The sequence below is a fragment of the Haliaeetus leucocephalus genome, unplaced genomic scaffold (genome assembly GCF_000737465.1).
Source record: "Haliaeetus leucocephalus isolate CR32 unplaced genomic scaffold, Haliaeetus_leucocephalus-4.0 Scaffold741, whole genome shotgun sequence".
NCBI classification, from domain to species: domain Eukaryota; kingdom Metazoa; phylum Chordata; class Aves; order Accipitriformes; family Accipitridae; genus Haliaeetus; species Haliaeetus leucocephalus.
Window position 1 is genome coordinate 4,769,701 of NW_010973177.1, and position 20,890 is coordinate 4,790,590.

The following is a 20,890-nucleotide window of genomic DNA, read 5'->3' on the forward strand; positions in this document are numbered from 1 at the left end:
AGAACAGCTGGGAGGAAGGCGGGCTCTGACTCCTGGTATGCACGGGGAGAGAAAGCTGAGCTCTCATGTCCAAGATCTTTACAACACAATAACAAGTATCTGGGCTAGTAGCAGTTTACGGGATATTAACATGTGTTAGACACTAGTTCGTCGCTCTATGGTATAGAATCATAGAATTATGGATTCATAGAATATGATAACACATAATGTGCCCCATGCCTGACACAGGCCCCTTGGTCTATGTGGTGCTCTGGTGACCTGCTCACCTTGATGGGTGTCACCTCCATCCGTGAGGCTGTTGGCTCTCCGGGGGAGACCAGTGCAGGGTCTTCCTGGGGTTCCCCCATAAGCCATTGTGTCTCTGTGCTCCTTGGTGTGTGTGGGGCTGAGCTTTTTCCTCATGTAGCCTAACAATACTGTGTGTGGTTGCCGACTTTTCCTTCACTCTCTGATATGGTGCCCCAAATGGCTTCACTGGGGTGAGAGCTGCTACTGGGCTCAGCTGACGCTGGTCACTTGTGACCCAGGTGGTTCTTGTCTGCACATCAGAGCTCTGAGTAAGGAGCTGCTACTTGCCTTTGTGTTCCTCTGCTTCTGTTTTAAAAGGAAAATGATGCTACCTGGATGCGAAGGTCTATGGTCCTTTGAACAAAGCTGAGATTCTTAGATATAATGAATTATTTACAGTTAATGCACTTCTTGGAGGGGAAGTGGGATGGATAATAGCCGTTCCTCTTTCCGCATCTGCCTTGCTTGCTTTCCCCAGACACTACCCTGCGCTGAAGACCCTGGAGCACCTCGAGCACACGTATCTGCCCCAAGTGAGCCACTACCGCTTCTGCAAGATCATGGTGGATAATATTCCAAAGCTGCGTGAAGAGATCAAAGAAGTTTCCATGTCAGACCTCAAGGATTTCCTGGAGAGTATCCGTAAGCACTCTGACAAGATTGGAGAGACGGCGATGAAACAGGTAGGACTTGTGTGCACACACGTGTTGGAGGCTTTTGGGGAAGAGGAGGGTGGTTCACAGTCTACTGTCTACTAAACTAGTAGAACTGTCTACTAAAAGTTCTACTTCTCCAGTCCCAAGGCAGTAAATTTAGTTTTAAATATTGAAGTAATTTTGTTACTAGGTGAAGCAATGATTCTTCATTCTGTGGTTGCTACTAGAGTTTCTATCTTCTGATTTTTATACCGTTGAAAAGCGATGATCCATTTTTGTCGTTGTCTTCTCCCACCTGTATTTTGCCTTAGGCTCTTGGTAGCCCAGAGTCTGGGAGGTGCAGTCGGGGTGCGTAACTCACATTTTCCGCTTAGCAGGACAGGGGCATTTGTGCTGCTGTGCCTGGTGGCAACTCGAAGACCTGGAGACACCAGGGTTGATTTCCCAGGTTCAGGGTAAAGCAATAGAAGTTCACGCACTGACTGCAACTTAATTTCTTTTGCATCTTAAACTGATTTTCAAATACTGCATAAAATTTCATTGTGGCTTGCTTGCATTTGCCTAGCAGTTGATGTCTGTAAAAGATGAACCTCATTAAATGAGCATCCCCATGCGTATATTAAAATGGAATTGCCTTTTCCCACTCCTCTTTAATATTCTAGTTTTGAATTTCAATAGTTTTTCTTATCACAGCCAGGGAGCATTGCTCACAGTGGCTCTTAAAAAGAACTTTGCTACTTTGATGAAATTCAAATCCACTAGTAATGAAATGTTACCTCTCATGAGCAGTAAACTACTTCCTCTGATAGTGATTGATGGATTGGACTTGTTGATTTATGGGAAGAACTCTTGCTATAATTTTTCACAAGATAAGATTGTGCTGTTATGTTTATGGTTAGAGGTACAGGCAAGTTCAATTTTCTGTCTTATAAACACCATCCTTTCTGTAAAGTGGTCTAGCTTGAGGATTTCTATTAATTTATTAAATTTACAATATATTTGCTGCCTTACTGTCTTCTCAACTTCTTTCTAGTATTTTGGGAAAACAAACCAAGCCTTACATTGTGTAATAGAGCTCTGGAGAGAAGCCATTCTGCATCTGAGAGTTCAGCAAACTTTTTTGTTAGTTGTTGCATCAAATCAAACTAGTCTTTCTGAATCTGCAGAAAACATGCTGTGACCTGGACATCCTGTCGTGGAGCCAGATTTGCGTGGTGGTGATGTCTGGGATGGCTACAGGTGGTGTTGTGCTGAATTTACCTGATACATCAGTTTCTAGAACAGTAATTGTTTACAAAAAATACTCTGTTTTTGTTCATTACGTCAGCCGAACTTTTTAAAAGATTCTTCCTTGGTTCCTGTGGCTGAAGGAATAGGAGTTTAATTTGTCTTTTGGTGCCCAATTAATGCAGCGAATATGCTACTTTAAACAAATAACTTCTTTATATCCTATTAAGGATATGTACCAATTAGAGAGATAAGAGGATGCAGATGTTGCATCCTCTTCTTGTAGTTTCCAGTTTTGTTGTCATGATGCTGGGAGGGGTATTTAAATCTCCTGGCACTGTGGCTGATTGCTTTGATGGGTGGGGAGAGATGCGCATGTCCGGCCATGTTTCTGTGGCTGCTTAGGCAGACCAATTTTGAGAAATTCCCCATCATTTCAAATAGCTTCCTTTGCTATCTTTTGACTAGAGATATTTTTGTAGCTTTGCTTTCCGTCCCTTTCAAATCCATGGTGCACTTCTTCCCGTTCTTCACGTCCCTCCCTCCTGTCCCTTCTCCTGGGGAGAGCTCACGCCCTGCCTGGACCGCTGTTAATTCTCCATCTTTTGCTCTAAAGAAATGTGGCTTTTTACAGCAAAGCTAAAAAAGTTGCACTAGCCCATACTGGCATCTATTTTTCTGCTGTGGGCACTCTCCTGGTGTTTTGCTTACCACTTCTGACCCTTCCTCCTCCTTGCAATATTTGTCACCCGCATAATCAGGAGAGGCACGGGGTGGGGGGGGTGTTGGTAGGGACCGGCTGCTCCTACCCTACCCGAATACAAGAACTGGGGCCCAGTGAGTGAAACCAGCAGAGGCCACGCTTGAAATAAGGCAGGGGGAAAGTTGGTTCTTCATTTTGCGGGTGATAGACCTGTGGTGCTCCTTGTGTACAGTTTTCCACGTATTCAAGAACTTGAAGCCAAGTGCTTTTTCTGGGCTCCCAGTGGGTTGCTAACTGAACAGACTGTTTTGGGCTCAAGAACTGCCTGATCTGACAATAGTGAGAAGCTGGGGGGAGAACTATATTTCCTCACCTTGTTCTCATCCTCATTTGGTGGAGTTTGGTGTTTGATTTTGCAATACTGTATTATCTAAACTCCTGCTGTGATCCAGCTAGCAGCCATGCATCTGAACAAAACCTTCAAAGGGTGTTTTCTTTCTTCCTGTAACAACTCTCACTTCTTTTTCCTCTCTGTTCATTAGACTCTTTGTCTACTTTTCACCTTTTGTCCCTCAGTGTTTGTTTCAACTACTAATGTTTTGAGCTTCCCTTAAGTTTGTTATTTGTTCTTCAGCTCCAGATAGTCTCTTGGCCTGCACTATGGTCCCTGCTTTGACCTGAGCCAAGCACTCTGTTCCTTCTCCTTTCAATATTTTTCTACCTTATACACTTGCAAAAGTTCATCATTCACCACCTTCTGCTCAGTTCCAGCCATTTTGGACTGTAAGGATTTCTAAACTGAGGTCTGGGATGCGGCAAATTTTTCTTTTGCCTGTTGATGTTGCCAGCATCTCTGTTATGGGTGCATCAGAGCTTCAGCATCTGAATGTATCCAACAGAAAACTACTCAAGTGGAAAAGTTTGGTTTTTTTTTTTTTTCCTTCCACATAGACGTTAATTGGGCTGTTGCAAGGGACGTCAAAACCAGATGCACCAAGAGGTTAACATTTAGATGTTTTTAGTTTGCCTACCGATGATACAGTGAAGTATACATCCTCAGTCTCCCCCAAATCCCAGTTTCTGCTGTTTTGTGAGAGCAGGGTGCAGACACTAGAAGGCGTTTCCTTCACCCTTTGTGGGAACAGAGTTATCTCTGAGGTTGGACTCGATGGCTTTCCAGCAGTAAAGGCGTTCCTGCACAGCAGCTTGGGGAGGAAGGTCAACTTGCCACTTCCAGTTGCAAAAGCGGAGTTGGAAACGATGCTGGAATTTGAGCAACGTGCTAGGTTTATTCCTGCAAAAAGTATCATGAGCTGCTTCACCGATGAGAAGCGATGAGGAGCTGAAGCTTTCAGAGCCTCCTGTTGCGTGGGGTCGCTTCACGTCGTTTTGCCGAAAGCTAAGGGCAGGGTTTCCACTGCCAGAATTACCAGTATCGCTTCTTGCATCGCTGGGTCTTTTTCCTCGGTCTGTTGGCCGTGATTGATAGCCGCTCTGGAACGGAGCGGAGCTGGCAGGAGGCCTGGGAGAGTCGGGAACTGCGATTGGCAGCTAAATACATTCGGTTTAAATTAGCATCATATAAATTCTTTTAAAATTGTTTGATTTCACCAGCGGGAATGGAAGAGGGCTTGATACAATGGGGAAAGGAAATCATGTTTTTGTAACATTACAAATCTGAGGCCGATGATGACAAGAGCTGAAAATTTCATTTTGTGATAATCAGAAGGATCTGTCTTGGAGTGCTCGGAGCCGTTGCTGCGTTTCTGGCTGGCAGTCAAGGATGCGGGGAGCTCGCCGGCCCCTCTCTTGGAGAGGAAGCCTGTGGTGGGGTGAAGTCAAGTGAGACGTTCCCGGGGTCAGCCGGACGCGGGAACTGGAGGGATCTGACAGCGCGCAGAGAAACCTTATAGTCTCGCTGTACAAATGATGAGCTCTCATTGACTCCTTTCCTCGTGTGTTTTTTTAAATCTGAATTTTATTACCTATGGTTCTGGGGGAATTTGCTGCGTTCCAAATATTGTTCTTAATTACATGGCGCTCGGGCAGATGAAAGTAGCTTTGCACACTTGAACTCCTTTTGGACTTTGGCCCTGTGAACCTGCGTGTGTGTGTTGGTTTTGTTGTTTGTGTGGTTTTTTTTTTTTTTTTTTTTTTTTTTAAAGATCCGAGTTCTAGGCTTGCCAGGAATGAATTACATCTTATTAACACTTGCTGATATCCGGTATGTGGTTTTATTATCTAGCTTAATGTCTGAAATATGCGCGGCATGTGGAGGAGGTCACTTAGGATGGTGCTGCATGTGAAGCGTCCAGGGTAAGCGCAGTGAATGCTGCTATGCAGGGGGCCAAGAATAACCCATCCAAAAGCCATTATCGGATCAAATTTGTCAGGACGGCCAAAATGTTCAGCGTGCCTTTCACATAGATGGAGGCAAACTAGCATTTTTTTAAACTTTTTTTTTCCAGCATCACTTGGATGCACTGTTGAAGCTGATGTTTAATAGGTGGTGATCTAGTATGAGTTTGAATGGGTTGATGTTTTGGCTATGCTTTTTTTAAGGTGATGTTTACTCTTCTTGCCAGCAGATATTGGTGTCTGCGTTCTGAGCAGTATAATGTGAACTTTGTGTAAATATATTTTCCCGCAGTGGCAGAAAATATCAACGTGGTGATGTGAGCATATACATACACTTAAAAAATGAGGCAAACCTTTGCACAGTGATGTGCACAACTGAAATGCTGATCTGATGTTGGTAGGAGTGCCGTTCTGACTGTCAGCTGGAGAAGATGATGCTCTTCAGAGCACGGATTAAGGGCAGCTCCATAGAAAGACAACTATGTCTCTGAAATCAGTGATTCAGACTTAGGGTTTGGATGACTTCCCTCGCTTCACATGCTATCCCTGCAGGTCAGAGCTGACCAAGAACTGCTCACATACAGCAGTCAGAGCCTAGCACCCTGTGCACCGCCTCTCCTGTTTAACGTGGCCTCTCGTGCCTGCAAATAGCTTGGACAAAGATGCCAAAATAGCACGTGGGTGTGCGCAGCTGCTGCTGTACTGATACGCTTTTCTCCAGTATAGAAATTTTCAGTAGCACAGGATCAAAATGCAGCTGGCCTTAGAAAGAAAAAAAAAAAATCTTGTGGATGAGAAGCAGAGGAGGAGATTTATTTCACCCCCCCCAATTACTTGGACTGGAGATGACAGCTGCTAATAGGCATTCCCTGTGACTGCTGGGATGCTGTGCTGCGTGATTACAGGGCCATGCTAAGGCTGTTGAGCACCCAGCTGTGTGCTTCAATATTTTAGGTATGTCTGGATTTAAATTTAATTCTGACCTTGAGTTCCCTGGATTTATGATGATTGGGTTGAGGATGCATGTTTCTTTGCATACTTTGCTCTATGCTACTGGTTTGTTCTTACAACTGTAACCGAATCTCAGTGTGCATTTTTACTAGGAATACAGAGAAGTAGCTACGTGTTGGTGATGAGTCCTGAGTGTCTGTTGGTTGTTTTTTTTAATTTTAAAGTAATTTTGAATACACTGGTGTTGTAATAAAAATGCTACCGTGCAATTTTTAAAGACTAAATTCAAAGCTTGCATTTTTTTAAAAAACTGGCTCATGTGCAAGCTGCCCTGCCTGCTTCTCTGCACGATGGCCATGGAAAAAACTGGGTGCACTCGGCTTGCCGGCATGTGGAGCCTGTTTCCTTGGCTCACTGCAAGTGTGGTTTCAAGCACTTCCCTTGGTTTTTGGATCCCGGGATGGTGTTTTGCAACAGCAACTATTGTCCTGTCCAGCAGTGCTCGCTTCGTGCCTCTCCATGAAGTTTATCCTGTTGACCTCTTTCAGGATTCCTCTGTGATGATGGTAGTGGTGGGATTACACAGGCAATGGAGAGTTAGAGGGTCCGTGATTCCTGGCCCTGGGAGTACAGTGGGCAGATATGATACAGCTTCAGGCTGATGGCACGTGCCCCAAAAGCACGTGAGAAATGCAGGGATGTGTTAGGGAGTTCGCAGAATCAAGGCGGGCGAAGGGGAGGTGATGGGGGGCGTGAAAGGCAGCAGGGAGGCTTGGTCTGCAAAGGTCGCACGTCACGGCAAACACACCTCAGCCATGCAGTGTTGCTTTACTGGTGATGCCTGTCCAGAAATGCGAGGTGAGACTGGTTCCCGTGCCCTGCAGCGCGGAGGGTCTCCTGCTGTGGGCAGCCCCCTGGGAGGGACCACGTCCCTCGGAGGCTGAGCCGGCTCTGGCACCCGCTCCACACACACAGGAGTCTCCAGCTGCAGGTGGCTTTAACTGAGCTGTGAAAACACGAGGATGTTGTGTCAGGCAGTTTATTTGGAATGATGGTGATAAGTAGAGACGTGGCATGTGGTGATTTCAGCATTATTGGGAAATCCTGTCCCCTCCCTGTGCTTCATTTTAAATGCAAACACATGCCCACCACCCCAAGCCACATGAGCGAGCGGTTCCCTGCACGGCAGGGGACAGAAGGACATTTTCTCAGTCTCTAGATACTGCCCGGTGGCCTTTTGATGGCCCAGAGAAATGTTTAAAAATGCAGTTTGTGTAGTGTTCTTAATTATCCTCATCCCTGACGTTTTTTAACTTTATGTAATCTTCTGCAGCGCATATGGAAATTGTTTTTGCTTTGTATGCGTATTTTAGAGTAAATTAGATTTTACTGCCTTTCTCTGGATGTGCTGTGCAGAGAATGTCCTTCTTCTGGGTGTTAGTGCTCCGGCAGCAGTCGGTACTCTCCAAAGGTCGCGGGAGCCCCATGTAAGACTTTGTCTCCCCTGCCACGTGGGCTGGATCCGCCGGTGCCAAGTCTGAGCTTCCGCGTAGTGTTTGGAAGATCCCTGCATCCGCTTGCTCTGTGGGGGCCATATTTTATCGACATGCCCCAGGACTTCCAAAAGCACCCTTAGATCTGAACTTCCCGCAGGTTTAAGCTGTGTCTCTCATTCCGAAGGTTTTCTTTAACAAGCACAAAAAGTAAAAATAATGTTGTTTATTAAAAGCAAGGAAATTTTATAGTCTTGGATGCAGGCAGGAGAGCCTTTTGAAAAGGTCAGTCTGGTGGCTGGGTTTGTGGCGACTATTTACACAACAGAGTGGGGATAAGGGGATGGTGTTTTCCCCTTCTGGGCAGGTTTGTAAAGCAGAAACTTATTTTCTAGGAAAATTCAGTAACGAGACCTTCTTAATCTTTGATACTGCTGCTTGTCTACTTGTTATATTAAAGTATTATGAAAGGAAATACATCTTCTGGGGCTGTTTGTATTAGAAGTCTGATGGCCAGCTATGGTCTCAGCTTGCAGGTTTTTGGGGAAAAGGCTCAAACCAGGCTGGGTGAAGCGGGATGCTGTGGCCCAGTGGAGAAATGATTAATGTCCTCTGGCTGTTGAAGAAAGGTGTTGCTGTTAGACCTGTGTGAGCTCTGAGATGCCTTCAGGTGCCTTGGTAAAAATGTTTATTGTCAGAAGCTTATAATGTGTTTACACCTGTCCTCTTCTCCCCTACCAAGAAAGAGATGGATAAATAGTAGTGACTCATGTTGGTCACTTATCCTCAGCATCCTTTGCTTAACCTCTTTGAAAATGTACTTGAGAAAACTGTTAAAAAGATTTTTGGTTTGCACTGGATTAAAATTGCAGACAAATCTTTAATAACTCACTACTTTTTCATTAAAGACTTGGCCCTGAAGACTGTTTTCTTAACAGCGTGTTGTACGCCATCTCGATGGTGACTGGACTAATCACTTGACACTTGCTGTTTAATTTGGAAGCTTTTTGAGACAAATCCTCGTGAAGTGTCTGCATTTGTTAACTCAATCCACCCACTCTTTTCTTGAGTCAGCAGCAATCGTGATAGGTTTTGAAGATGAGATGTGAGATATCCTGACGCCGTTTAGCCGGAGCCAGCGTGGTGGCTTTGTGCTTGGGTCTGTCACCGTCTTTTGTCCCCTGCTTTGCACGTTCAGGCTGGAGCTCACCTGCAGGAAGCGAAGTGGTACCCAACGAGGTCTCTTTCGGCTGTAGGATGCTCTGCTGCTTGCAGCAGGGGTGAAAACCAGGGAAAGGAGAAGGAGGAAGAGATGTGAATTACTTTGAGAACTGGAAACATTTTTTTGAAGTGGCTCCTGAAGCGAATTGTCAAGCCAGGAGCTTGAGGTTAATGTGATCCCTCGGCTTCCCGGCGGGCGTGGGAACAGAGAGGCTGTGGCAGCCGGACAAGTTCGGGTTTAGCGTCTTGGGTCGAGGTAGATGGGGCAGGCGCTTGATGGAAAAAGCAGACGAAGGCATCGCCGAGGACGTCTGTAGGGGTGGACTGGAGGCCAACTGCACATATGGGCCACGTTGGGGAGGTGGTGATAGGGGTATGTGCGGATGTAAGCATGTTTCTGTTCCCCAGTGCACATTGCTTGAGGTCTTTGTACTTCCTTGTGCTTTAACTCTCCTTCTTCCCACATCACATAATTTGAGTGCAAATGTGCTTATTATCATAAAAGAACTTTTTATTCTAATGTTTCCTGGCTTTCTGGGGAAGGTTTCTCTGTTTATTTAGGAGGAATTCTGTGCCTTTAAGTCTGCATTTAAAATTTATACTCCATAGGAACTTTATTAATAAATGGGTATTCCTCTGAATTCTTTTTATGACCTCAAAAATGAAACTGCTAAATCATGGGCCTTTTTTATTTCAGCATATGTATGACTAATGGCCACAGGGACTGCGGTATCCCCAGTAGCATATCCAGCATGTTCTGTGGACATGGCTGCATCATAAAATCAAAAGTTTAACTACAGGGCAATTGTATGCTGGACCAGCTTTTTGTGTGGTTGCCTTTTAGACCTTTTTAAACGCTTGAAATGTGGAGATGTTTCTTGAAATAAATCCTTTATCTCCCAGCCGTTGTGATAGACAGTATAATTCACAAGGCTTTAAAAAGCCTAGGGAAAGCGCAGTGCCAAGTTGAGGCATAAGCACCCCTTGCTCCTTCTTTTGAGCCGCTAGTAATTGCTGTTAGGCTTATTGTATTGTAGCTGGGAAAAGAGGTGCCGTTAACCTTCTTTTATTCACCCTGGACTTCAGGCGTTCAGCGCTCTAATTTTCACTGGTCTTGCTTCTACTGGTTTTAATTATGTAGACTGTTAAGTTGTTTAAAGGAAGGCGCTGCCTGGTGCACCGGTCTCCTGCGGACGTGCCAGCTTTGGAGGTGAGACAGTGCGGATAGACCTCAGACTAATAAACCGGGTTGCGTGCCTGCTTTGGCATACCACGTGTGGGAAAGGATGTGGAGAAGCACGGGGGTCTGGACAGGACAGCCGTGTCGGGAGAGGTGATGGAAATGAGGCTTGCTCAGAAAGTGCTGGGAATTGCTCCCATCAGGATGCTGCTGCCCGGGATGATAAATTCTTCAGTTTTCATTTGGATGTCTCAGGCTTATTGTAACATAGCTGCTAATAAACCTTTTAAATTAACTGATTTTTCCTTATTTTTCTTTTTAAAAATTCCTTGAGTGGTTTTGGTAATGGCTTCTTGTGCAGTGCATGGGGTGCTTTGATCTCTCTGTACTTTCTCCAGCTGGTGAATACTCTTGCCCTGTGGCTGGCTCTGTATACGTGGAAGAGAAGCCGAGGAGGTTTTGGGAGCCTGGGTACTCCTGGTGTAACACAGTCACGTAAGAGTCTTCACGTACCTTCACCTGAAGATGCAAAACAGTTTGTGGATTTGGCAAATCATTAATGCTGCTGTGAAAGTGGTAGTGGCACTTTGTTCAAGGTAACAGCCTGCTATGCTGGGACCTGATCTTCAATGCTTGTGAGTGCTGCAGCCCTTTCAATTCCAGCACTCGTTCTTGAAAATAGCCACTGCCCATTTAGTTTGGATTTTGGCTTTTTATCCAGGTGAGCAAGATTTTGTATTTATTATTTGCAAGAAGGATAACGCCTCTTCCAGCAGATTGCCAGTTGCACAAAACATCCCTTTAGGGGAATGTCATTGCTGCATAATTTCTAGGGAGCTTTTGAAATACCAGCCATCGCTTTTCAGTTGATGGGCTGTGACTGATTCACAAGCGACGAGGAAGGGAATGGCTCATATGAAGCAATGTCAGGGCACCAGGGAGTTCTGGTCTTGGGGTTGCTAATGAGATGAAAATGGGTTAGTATTAGTAGGGCTTTATTTTTTTACAGTTAGAGGTACAATGGTTTAGTTTTCAGGGAGAGGACTTGAGAGCTGTGCCGTGCAGCGTGCCCTTTGCATGACACTCCTGTACAAATTGCAAACGGGTGTATGCAGAAATCACCAAGTGAAATCCTTCAGCAACCCAAGACTTCCCTTACTTCTAAATTTTTTTTTTTTATAAAAAACACAAAGTTCTGCTGACAGGCTCAGATCATTTAAGCCTCTCGACATATTCTTCTAATTCACATATATAGCAAATTTAGAACAGCTTTCATTTGTGGGTAAAAATTGCACTTAAGTTACTCCAGGACAACTCAGCTTTGTTTCTCTTCCCTGTCTCTTTCTAGAGTTGGACAGGTTCCTGTGGCTAGACAGGGAGGAGATGTCTCAGACACACCGTTGCGTTTGTTTGACTTTAGGAGTCTCTGTCTGCTGTGATCCGTGCACGGTTCATCACTGCAACCGGAGAGTCCGATAATGGCACTGTGTAAGTGTTTCAAAGGCTTGATTTTTGTCAGAAATCAAAATCTCTCTTGGGTAAGAGAGGAATACCCTCTGCAGCAGGAAAAGTTGAAGTATGTAACTGATAGGTGCTTTAGCCCTGCAGGGTGGAAGTATTTGTCCCTTGTGCTGGGTCATCTCAAAGGATGAAGGTAGAAGTATCATGTGTGGTTGCCCTGGTCTCCAGAGGTTGGATCCTACAAGACTGGGTTCTAACTCCAGAGAAGAAATGGCAACCTAAAAATAAATGAAGGGGATTCTTGATTACTTCACTGACACTTGTAATTTTTTTTTTTTTTTTTTTTCATTGACAGCTTATTTTAGGGTGGAAAGCGTAGTGGTTAAATAGTCTCCTTGCACTGCAGGGAATGAAAACTAAAGACACAACAGCATGCATCTGCTTTAGACCCTCTAGACTGGAAGAAGAGAGGGAGAATGTGGTTTTCTTTTCCCCTTGCCAGTTTGAAGGTGTTTTAGACCAAGAAAATACATTCCCCAGATAGCCAAGTATTTTTGTAAACGAAATAGAGAAACTAGTACCTGCAGTATCGTTGGATGCTATGAAGGGAAATGGTGGTTTCATTGTCACAGGCTGGGGAAAATGACAATTTAAAGGCCATAGCATTGCATGAGAATTGCAGCAAAAAATCTGGTCACCCTTGCTGTCAGCTGATGTGTGAAGGGAAACCTCTGTGCAAATGATTAAAAGTCCTTTCTCCATTCACTGGCTGCATGTGCACAGAGCAATGGCGCTCTAAAAGATGTCATTACAGTGCAGAGCGGAGGCAGAGCTAATTTTGATGCTTTTGGTACGTTTGAGGCAGCTTGCTAACTTCCATCAATGGAGGATGCAACATATAGTAGGTGAAAAAATTTCTGCTGGAAATAGCTATTTTTTTTTTGCAGGCTTTTTCCTACTGTGCAAATAGAATAGATAGAAATAAATCATGCCAGTGCTCATAAAATAAAGCTTGCAATGATCTTCAGGTGGGAACTGAACTTGGTCCGGGCATCGCGTGATGGATTTTGCACGCAGCCGGGTGGTTTGCGTAACTGGGATGGTGGGAGACCTCTGGGCTTTGAATAATCCAGGGACTGTGGCTCATCAGCCATCTCACTTAATGAAGATTAAGCTGGCACAAGATATTGAGGGCAGTGTTTAGTGAGTCTTTGCCATGTGGTGTTAGTTTTGTGTCTTTTTCTTGTAAAATTATGATTATCTTACAAGTGGATGGCATGTTCTGAAGCAGGCGCTTGGCCAAGCACGAGGACACCGTGCAGAGGGTGTGTGTGTAAGGCTGGGGATAGTCGTATTGGGGCAGGGGTGGGGATGGGGCCTCCCTTACCTTAAAATAAATAACAAAAGCTGCAGCATGAGGTGCTAAAACAGGGGTGCAGCAGCCTGCTTTTGTGCCTTCTCCTGGTCCCTAGTGAGTTGCCTGGCTGGTGAATTTTTTTCCTGAATGCAGCTGGATGTACATTGAATGTAACGTGCAAAAGGGTCAAGGAGGAGGGGAAAAAAACCCCAACCCAAATTGTTCCTTTTTGTGGACTTCAAAGCCTGAAACGTCAGAGGAAAGTGGCTGTTACATGTAACTGAGCACTCCTCTTTCAGGAAGCACAGCTTTACATGTGTCTCCTGTCCTCCTTATGCTTTCAGCTTGTGCCTGGGCTAGCGTGCTGTGTAGGAGACCTCCTTCCTAGAGGAGGGTAGAAAATGGGCTAAAAGCTTGTAGAAGTATCTGAGGGATGTGGATGCTCAGTGGTACCTGCTTTTCCGGCTGTAGCTCACTTCAGCAATCAAAGTTGCATCAGCTGCCTGTGGTCCTGCTTGGTGCTGCATGGGATCCTCAGCTGGGGTTGGGAGCTAATTTTGGGGTGGAAAACATAGGAAAATGGAGGGTAAATGTGGCTGCTTTGAATTGCAGGCCACTTGGGTTTTCAACGGCCCTAATTTTTAGCCTAATCCCAGAAACACAATACAGATTGCAGTTCTGACTTAATTCACCCTTAAGAGACCCAGCTGCAGTTTCTCTAAATACAGGCTTACATTTTTATAACTGTTGCAGAGTGAGTTTCCCAGCACTCCCTATTGCATCTGATGGTTGTCTGAGCTTGCTGTGGATTCTGGCTTCGAGCTTTTCCCCCTCACTTGTAACTTCTGCCATCAGTGAGAATTTGTAGTAGGAAACCCGCAGCAGCAGCAGTTTAGCTTGAAAGACCGATTAATAAATTCCTTGGCTTAGCAATTACTTTAATATGGAGAAAGCATCGCCTTGCCTCTCTCTGTGCCTTATAGGGCTGCTTTTTAACATCCCAGCCTCTGCAAGAAGCTCTAGGGAGATGGAAGTCTGCAAGGTTCAGCTGCTCGAGTGCTACTGTCTTTGCTTGGATCAGGAAGACCAATGCAACTCAGCACTCCTCTGAAGTGTCTCCCTTTGCTTTACATGGCATGGGAATGAAGCGAGTGGGAGCATCGCACCATCCTGCCAAAAAAGCTGGGCGAGAGCCTGTGTCTGAGGCCAGCTGCTGCTGCCACCGCTGGCATTGGGCACTGGTGGTTGTGGTCCTGCTTCTGAGCAGGGACTTGCTTATCAGCTGATGGATGCTGGAGGGAAGAGGTTACAGAAAGGGAGCAACGAGCAGGTTGTCCATGTGTAGACTCCAGTTGTAATGGGGTCTTCTCCATAATTATTGTCCAAGGGCAGCATTTTGCTTAGTTGCATTGAGACTGATAGGAGCTGTTTGGAAACTGCTACCATGGAGAGATGAAAATGCTACGTCCGTCTGTCCTTCTCTTCCTTCCAGTTCTGTCGAAATCCTAATCAATGCTGACAATTCTTGTTATTTCCTAATCCTTACTACCTTCTTAGCGCTTTGCCTGTGGCAGCCAGGTGAGATAGGTGTCTGCCATCCATCACTTGGTGGGCAGAAGCACTGATGTGGGGAGGCTCAAGGGGCAGCGAGGGAAGCCGGTGATGTCTGGGATTTGAGATAAGGAGCTCCTGGCTTTGACGGGGCTGGAAGGATGCTGCCGGTTACGAGGTGCAAACAGCCTTAGCCCTCTCCACCTTCCAGGGGAGCCTGGCGGATGCTGATGCTCCTTTTCATTGCTAACCTTTTTTTTAGCCCCTCTTAACACTGTTTGTAGTTCTGCTAAGCCATAAAACAAGTGCCCTGGGAGTTCTTCTTATAAGCAGACAGCAGTATAAACAAACACCCCATACCGTTCTCCTGGCGCTCCAGCCTTGAGGAGTCTTGTTTTCAGCTCTGACCCCACAACCTTTCCTCTGGTTGGCAGCGTGCTGGCGTTGACAGTTCGAATGGTTCAGCCAGAGTTGAAAGATAATTGCTGGAGGAGCAGCGGCCGGGATGGTATGTGTTATTCAGCAGGACCCCCTTGAGGCGAAGCTTTGAATCTGGTGCACATTTCAAAGCATGTGTTAAACTTTATGTGATACTGATTAAAACGGAGGGCTTCGGGGTGAATTGGCAGGGCCCCGCAATTGCATCTGCCAAATGACATGCAAAGAAATGTCTTGCTACAATATAGGGCTTGAGTACTTGTCTCGGCAGAATCAGGCTCTGAAAGGAGGAAAGCCTTGCTGGGGCATTCTTCCTACATGGTGCACATACACGAGCGCTTATAGGTCCTGTGTGAGCCCTCTGCTCATATGGTATTTTCATTTAAAGCCTTTTTATTTTCAAACCCATATGGAAATAATACTGCCTTCCCCCCCTGGCCCATCATGTCCTTCAACTTTGTGTTTCCACGGAGCAGATGTAAAAAAGCGAGGGAATAAATGAAGGCAGGTACCGTCAAACCCTGGCTCAGTCCGAGCGAGCAAGATGTACATGCCAGCCCAGGGACGCGGCAGCATTGGGTGCTCAATCACTGCGGACAGCAGGCGATGGAAGGAGCTCCGACACCACCACGGTTCCGTATCTTCAGTGAGGATGTGGTTTGGTGTATCACTGATACAGTTTTTGTGGGTTTTTTTAATTCATGTGTCTCGGTGGTGCTTTAATAATTAGTTCCAGAAGTGTCCTCTCAGATGCACAAAAGGTTAATTTTATTTTTGAGATGACACTGTGTTATGTGGTGTTCACTTGGACCAAGCTCACCTCTGCTTTAGTTGCAAAATTGGAAAGAAGATGTGGGTCCTGATGTGTTCCGTTCCTGCTGTTATACACATCCTCCTTCTATGCACAGCACAACCTGGGTAACTCTTGCTGTCTTGAGAGTCTTGCAAAACTCAGCAATTGCAAAAAAAAAAACCCTACTCAAAAATGGATATGGGTGGATGGGAGCAGTCTGGTACCTTTTTGAGATAAGCCTGGTGGGCTGTATGAATTTTCTCTGGCACTGCAAGTGTGCAGCCATGTACTTTAGCAGAAGTGGTAGCAGAGGGCAAGGAGCCTTCCTGTGCTTAAGTCAAATTTTGAGAAGGGTTTAAGAAGCAATTTTGGGGGCGGGGAAGATACTGGGAAAACGAAGAGGAAGAGCTGTGAAATGTAGCATGCCGGAACGTGTTTTTTGTGCGCGTGCATCTGCGATGCAGCGGGTGGGTGACACAGGCGGGCGGTGAGCAGGAAAGTGCCTGTAGTTTTGGGGCAGCATCCACTGCTGAATGCAGAGAAGTAGGACAAAGATGTGCCCCTTGATGTTATTGTTTAAAATGTTTCCCTAAATCGGAGAGGCCAAGCAAGTTGGCTCCCATTAACCTTACGGTGCTTTTGTGTGCAGGTAAAACTGGTTGACTTGCTTTCCAGCTGCTTTTCCACTTGTTTGCTGACTTACATACATCCTATGCCAGCTTTCTCCTTTGTTTGCCCATTAAAAATAAACAGAGCCTTCCTTCTTGGAGTATCTTGTGCTCCAGGGTTTTTTGGGTTTGTTTTTTGTTTTTTTTTAGCTTCCAGTAGCTTTTTTGAAGCTGTTCAGAAGCCATTCCCCTTTGGCGTTAGGCATCAGTGTTTCCAGTCAAGGATAGAAACACTTTCCAGTAAGAGCAAACGCTGAGTGTTTGGGGGTTGCTGAGGATTGTCAGTGTTTCTAGTGCCTAGTCCTTGGGTATTTCTGGTGATTGCAGCTTTGGGCATTTTAATTGTGTCTTTGAGCAACTGTGTCATTCTCTTTTAGGAGAATATTACCAAGAAGTTTTAGAAAGGCCCAGATTACATAAAGAAAGGATATCTATAGTGAAAAACAGTTTTTACTGCATGAGCTGTTTTGGAGTTGTATAGGATAGGATGTGTGAACACCAGCTGATACAGCACATTAAATGGAACCATATTTATTCTTCAAATAACTTGCTGTCCCTCCTGTTAACTTTCCCACTGCCAGCCAATACAGTCTTTTCTATTGGCCAGTGGCTCTGTGAATGTTCACATCTTCTGGTTTCTTCTTGTTTTCAGTACTGTTTTTCCTTCTTTCCAACATAATTCTGATTAGATTTTTGCTGTCCTGTTTTGCTGCTTTGCCTACTTCTAGCCTCTTTTATTTCTTTCTGGCCATGTTTCATTAAAACATGCAAAATTCATTGTTGTCTTGTTGTCTTCACTAGTGGGAACTTGATGAACTTGGTGATGGTGGAAGTGTGATGGCATGGAAAAAAGTTGCGTGTGTTTTCCATCTCTGTATTTTAGTTAACTTTATTCTGTGGTGTCTGTGACTGGAGAGGGTGAAGACCTGTCTGTGAAGCTACCGAGGTCTGCCCAACCTCACAGGTGTATTTCTTTTGGCGGTGAGGGCTGTTTTGTCTCCGGGTATTTTGTGGTCGACTACAACTGAGAAGGTGGCCAGATCAACTCTCTGTGCACCCAGTAGTAACTTAATGTGATGTTACCTTGTCTTTAGCGCTCCCATCTTACAGCATTGCAGATACTGCATAGAGAAAGAAAATAACAACAACAAAATAAATGAGTTTTGATCCAGCCTAGATTGTGATCAACTGGGCATGAGGACTACTCTTGTTTTGCACACTGGGCGTGATGTCTCCTCCCTTCCCTTCCTGGGTTCGGCAGAATTGCATATGGTCACACAGGAATTTTGCGGATCGTCTCTGAGTTACTGCTTAGCGCGTTTAGGTTTGCAGAAGTCACGCACGACCCGTTTGCTAGGTCGGGGACTAGTCATGTGGACAGGTTATTGCGTGGCAGCTGGTTCAGGAAAACCGACGACCTTGCATTAACGTGCTGATGTGCCTGAGCCTCATGATCCGAAAGCTGGATCCCTATCTCCACGATGCTCTAGGTGAACTGTGTTGCCATTTTATTTCATACCTCTGTCTCTGAAACGTTGGGCATCTGGGGTGTTGAGGCATATTTAACTGCTACTAGTAAATCTGTGACCACCTTAGCCGAGAGCCCTGCATGGGAGCTCTGGGGAGCGTCCTGCTGCTGCTGTTCCCCATCAACCTCTCCCGTGAACTTACCAGAAGTCCATTGGCAGGGTAAAAGCTATAGATGCTTTTTGTTACTTGAAGTATTTTCCTTATAAAATGCTGGCAAGTGTAGTGACATAAGTGGATCATTGAAATATTAATGAACAGATTTGTAGGGAAAGGGAATTCATGTCCTCTGGATCAAAGAAATTTGTTGTATATTAATTTGATGTATTTACAAGTTCAAATGCTTTCTAAATGTCTTCTTGTGCTGTTTCTGTTAGCAACGAATGTGAATGTTTTTAATAACCTTTTATTTGTAACAAAGCTGGCAGAAATGTTTTCTGTTTTACTTCAGAGTTGGTGGCATTGCCTTCAAGCGGTCTCTGGCCTTGGAGGTTGTGTTAACCCCTTAGTATCCGACAGCATTGCACCCATGCCAGACATGTAATATCTAGAAGCACTTGGCACAGACTGCAAGAAATCTGGTTTAGTTCTTGAGAGCCCAATATTTGACATGCAATTAAAAGGCTATGAGCTTTGCTAACTCTTATAAATTTCTTTTGCAAGTGTGGCTGTTAAAGTCCAGTTTTATTAGCCACCTTTGCACGCTTTATTTTTTAAATAGGGACGTTGGCCCTGTAAACCTGACTTTTTAAAATTTAATGTATCAGATGTTATTGAAGTATCTTTACAGCGCTGTGCTGTTGTTGCAGCTGCAGCTTTGATAGCTTATATTTGCAGCTACTGCAGATCTAATTTTGTATGTGAGCTTGTGTGGGGGGCATGTATGCATACGCACAGAAATACGTTTTATGATATTCCCAGTGAAGCATCTGCAGGCGGAATTGGACAGGACATGGTATTAAGGGCAAGAAGCCATTCCCTGAGCTTCAGAAACTGTACACAGATCTAGAGGGTTGAAGCAGCCTTTAACCCTTCAACGGATCTGTTTTCAGACATCTTGTAGCCTGGAACAAAACAAAACCAAGCCTCCAAAATGCTGCAGCCCAATTTATCGCAATGAAACTTCAACTGAGATGATCTTCAGAGAGCATAAGTGTCGTGGTTTAACCCCAGCCAGCAACTAAGCACCACGCAGCCGCTCACTCACTCCCCCCCCATCCAGTGGGATGGGGGAGAAAATCAGGAAAAGAAGTAAAACTCCTGGGTTGAGATAAGAACAATTTAATAGAACAGAAAAGAAGAAACTAATAATGATAATGATAACACTAATAAAATGACAACAGTAGTAATAAAAGGATTGAAATGTACAAATGATGCACAGGGCAATTGCTCACCACCCGCCGACCGACACCCAGCCAGTCCCCAAGTGGCGAATCCCTGCCCCCCACTTCCCAGTTCCTAAACTAGATGGGACGTCACATGGTATGGAATACACTGTTGACCAGTTTGGGCCAGGTGCCCTGGCTGGGCATGAGAAGCTGAAAAATCCTTGACTCTAGTCTAAACACTACTGAGCAACAACTGAAAACATCAGTGTTATCAACATTCTTCACATACTGAACTCAAAACATAGCACTGTACCAGCTACTAGGAAGACAGTTAACTACATCCCAGCTGAAACCAGGATAATAAGATTATTTGGGTTGGAAGAGGAGAGGTCCATCCAGGGAGGTCTCTAGTCCAACCTCCTGCTCAAAACAGGTCAGGCTTTTAGGTCAGGCCAGGTTTCTCAAAGTTTTATCTTGAAAACCTCTAAGGATGGAGGCTGTAGAATATCTGGGCAACTTGGTTTTTCATTATATCGAGTAAGAACTGCTCTTTTTTTTGTTTATGCTTGTTTTAAGTCCTCCTCCCACTGTGAAGAGCCTGGCTCCATCTTCTTGATCACCTTCTTGTAGGCATTGAAGGTGGCTATCAGGTCACCCTGAAGCCTTTTCCAGGATGCCCAGCCCCTGACCATGTTAGTGGTCTCCACCTGACACATCTGGTTGATGTGATCCTTGTCCCAGGGGAGTCCCAACTGAGCACACTATTCCAGATGTGCTCTAACAAGTGCTGACGTCCTTGGGATGTGGTAAAGGAGCCCTTCTGGTGACATTTCCAAGGGTTCCAAGCCATTTCCCCTGGCTCTGAGTCCCCAGCCAAAGGATGCTCGGATTTTTGTTATGCTTTTAGTTAGTATTTTCTCTGTTTTTGGTGGGTTCTCTTTTGGGACTGCAACTACCTTTGCACTGTTGCCCTTTTGGCAAGGAGATGGCCTTAGCAGCCTGTAGGCTGAGTCATTTTTTGGGTGCTTGGGGAATATGTGAATGTAGCTGTAGAAGACTCCCTGTGGTGCTGTGCTGGTGAACCTTATGCAGGACAGATGCCCTGCTTCGTGCTGCTGGGGTGACGCTCGTGCAGGATCTCCCTGCCCCATCACGTTCAAGGATGGAGGAGTCATGGTAAGAAGCTTTGGGCATTAGCTTCGTGATGGTGCTGGAAGTCACACTTGCCCATCCCATGAGCTTTGTGTGCTGGGCCTCAGATGGGGAGATCCTTGCATGATATCATTGTCCTGGAATGCAAACTTATCCGATCCAGTGAGACTTGGATCAGCTCTCCTGCGAGCACAAACAATAAAAATTGGTCTCCCGCAGAGGGATGATGGGATTTATTGTGGCTGCACGTGGCCCAGGTCTGGCTTTTGCTTGCCTGTTTTATAGAAACCTCTAAAATGTGAGAGCACTACCAGGTGTCCCGAGGCATTCAGTCTTAATTCTGAAACCTTCTGTGGGACTATGGCCAAGGACTGGACACCACACTGGAGGCAGTCTCATAAGCGTCGTCTTTATTATATGAAGCCCAGATAACGGTGTTCTGCGTCGTCTTCAGCTGCTGTACGTGTATTATGTGGCACTTTACACTGGTCTGCAAAGATCTGCCCTGACCATAGAGTCTCTTTGAGGTAGAGTTTTA

The 20,890-nt window shown here is 45.3% G+C and overlaps 1 protein-coding gene across 1 annotated transcript in view; it reads left to right on the forward strand.

Moving 5' to 3' along the window:
- The window catches only part of EXOC6B (exocyst complex component 6B), a 249,023-nt gene that overhangs the window by 12,710 nt on the left and 215,423 nt on the right, over nt 1-20,890 (forward strand). Inside the window, exon 5 of the mRNA XM_010580807.1 lies at nt 767-971. Coding sequence (XP_010579109.1) covers nt 767-971 — 205 coding nt within the window. The remainder of the gene's footprint in view (nt 1-766; nt 972-20,890) is intronic.